The 2,500-nt window shown below is 40.4% G+C and overlaps 1 protein-coding gene across 1 annotated transcript in view; it reads right to left on the reverse strand.

The window, feature by feature from the left end:
- The window catches only part of LOC138970201 (D(2) dopamine receptor A-like), a 4,943-nt gene extending 4,449 nt beyond the window's left edge, over positions 1-494 (reverse strand). The window contains exon 1 of the mRNA XM_070342695.1: positions 307-494. Within this exon, the coding sequence (XP_070198796.1) occupies positions 307-494 (188 nt within the window). The remainder of the gene's footprint in view (positions 1-306) is intronic.
- Positions 495-2,500: the final 2,006 nt, after the last annotated feature.

Here is a 2,500-nt window from a genome sequence, read left to right on the forward strand (position 1 = left end):
CATAACACATTACAAAAAGCTCTAAATGTGTAAAAAAAAAAAATCGATTTCCTTGCCAGACAAGGAAACTCAAGGCATCCTGTCAGGGAGAGAATGAGCCGAACTCATTTTGACCTGAGGTCAGGATGGCAAGCAAGCAAGCAAGCAAGCACACAATCATACAAAAAAAAATCAACCATCCAAACAAACAAACAATCAAACAAGCAATCAAACATACACACACACACAAAACAAAAAACAACATAAAAAAAATAAAAAGTTCCGCATACGTGGACTGTTTACTCATTCATCACCAGTGTGTGTTACCTGCAGAGGACGTAGAGCACGAAGACGTTGCCCACAGCGGTGAGAAAGGCTTGCAGGTAGAAGAGAGTGGCGAAGCCGTTCTTGATGGCGTCTGGCACTGTAACTGGAAAGCTGCTGTTTGTCGCTGCCACTGCGGTTGTGACGTTTTCTAGCGACGTTTCTATGGCTACTGTTTGTTCTGAAGTCATCTTGTTGTTGTTGTTGTTGTTGTTGTTGTTGTTGTTGTTGTTGTTGTTGTTGTTGGTGGTAGTAATAGTAGTGGTAGTAGTTGTTGTAGTAGTAGTTGAATATTTCAGTAGTAGTAGTTGTAGCAGCAGCAGTAGTAGTAGTAGTAGTAGAATCATGTGGTAGTAGTAGCAGTAGTAGTAGTAGTAGTAGTAGTAGTTGTTGTTGTTTTTGAATACTGTAGTATAAGTAGTTTTATTAGAAGTAGTTGTTGTTTTTGAATACTGCAGTAGTAGTAGTAGTAGTAGTAGTAGTAGTAGTAGTAGTAGTATAGTAGTAGTAGTTGTAGTAGTAGTAGTAGTTGTTGCTGTTGAAGTTGTAGTTTCTGTTGTTAATTCAGGACTGTTTTTCAGTGGAAGATTTTCCTAAAGCTCGAGGGGACGGAGAAGCTCACACAGGACGACCGACTAAATTACTGTCCAAATGATGGCAGCAGAAGGAACTATCAATTTGCAAAACAGACCGAACATGGAACTAAATTTAGATCAACAACTTCACCGATGAACACACAAATCATGCAGTTAACAGTGACTGTTGTCATTTCAATCTGGCCACCCTTTTAGTCCGCTGAACGAGCGTTCGTGAATCTCATTTTCGATGGATGCATTGCATACTTTATGACTGGCTCGCAATGATCTTGATCCGACATTTCTGGACATGTATGTCATTGCACAGCCGCTGCTTGCGGAGTCTGAGTGATGTTTCTATTGTTTAAAGGCACAATCCTTCCTGTATAAAAAACAAAACAAAAAAACAACCCAGTTCGGGTCACCATCTTCGATCTGGCTAGGCGTTTACATCCATGGGATAAGATCATCGCTCCATTTCGTCACATACCAAAAATAAACACACTGACTACTTGCTGTGGTGAGTTGGATTTTTTTAATGAATTAATTTCTGAAATAATTTTTTGAATTACTATATTAATTCATCAAAAATTCCACTGTGAACAGGCTATTATACCCATTATTAATCCTGTTATAAATACTACCAAGGATATTCATTTTTGGTATCCGTGTAAACGTCTAGCCAGACCTGAGATGTTGAACTGAACTGTTTTCACGAGGAGTGTGCCTTTAACTATTAATTTAAAGAATGTAGACAGTCGGCGTAGCATCAGAAACTCGGGCGAATGCCACACAGTAAACACAGATGAAAACAACCACGTTTTCATAAAAGTGGTATTGTCTACGTCGTGTTAACGGCAAACAAAAACGCTGTGGTTGACTTGGGTATTTCCAAAGCTCTAGCAACACTATACTTCAAGATCGTTAAAAAGTTGAACGACAGTAATGTGCTTGTGTGTTGGTGCAAACAGCTTATACGCCAAAATACAAAATGTGTTTGTTCTGTTTTGTCACTTTCTTTTTTTCTTTTCGATTTGTGTTTTTAGTTTGGTGATCGCGTGCTTTCCGGGTTAATTCATTGTCTCCCAGGCAGGGGCGGATTAGGGGGGTGGTTACAGGAGTTCCGGAACACCCCCCTCCCCTCTGCTGTAATTTTTTTTTAAATAAAAAAGTTTGTCAATGTTGTTGTTTCTGTCTGTAAAGCCGGGGGAAGTGTTAATTGTTTAATCAGTATCGTTTTTGTACAGTTTTAACTGCCACTCCTATGCGACATGTCTTTCTTCTAACCATACTATAATATGATGTCAGGAGCAGATATCATGAAGATAAATTGCCATTATTTAATACTAACTTTAAAATAAATAATGAGTGGCTGCTGACACCAGTTGATAATGTTTAAAATCACGGATAAGCCACAAATTGTTTATAAGATAGCTAACATTCTTCAGCTTCAGGGGGGCTTTGCCCCCCAGATCCCCCAACGGGGCGTTGCCACGGTACCCCACCTCTACCAACCCCTGGACCCCAGGTTGTACCACCCCCCCCCCCCCCCCCTCGGGCTTAACTGCTCCGCCCCTGCCAGGTACGGACATATCCGTACCCACTCATATAGCTCTATCTGA

The sequence above is a fragment of the Littorina saxatilis genome, linkage group LG7 (genome assembly GCF_037325665.1).
Source record: "Littorina saxatilis isolate snail1 linkage group LG7, US_GU_Lsax_2.0, whole genome shotgun sequence".
In the NCBI taxonomy this organism is placed as follows: domain Eukaryota; kingdom Metazoa; phylum Mollusca; class Gastropoda; order Littorinimorpha; family Littorinidae; genus Littorina; species Littorina saxatilis.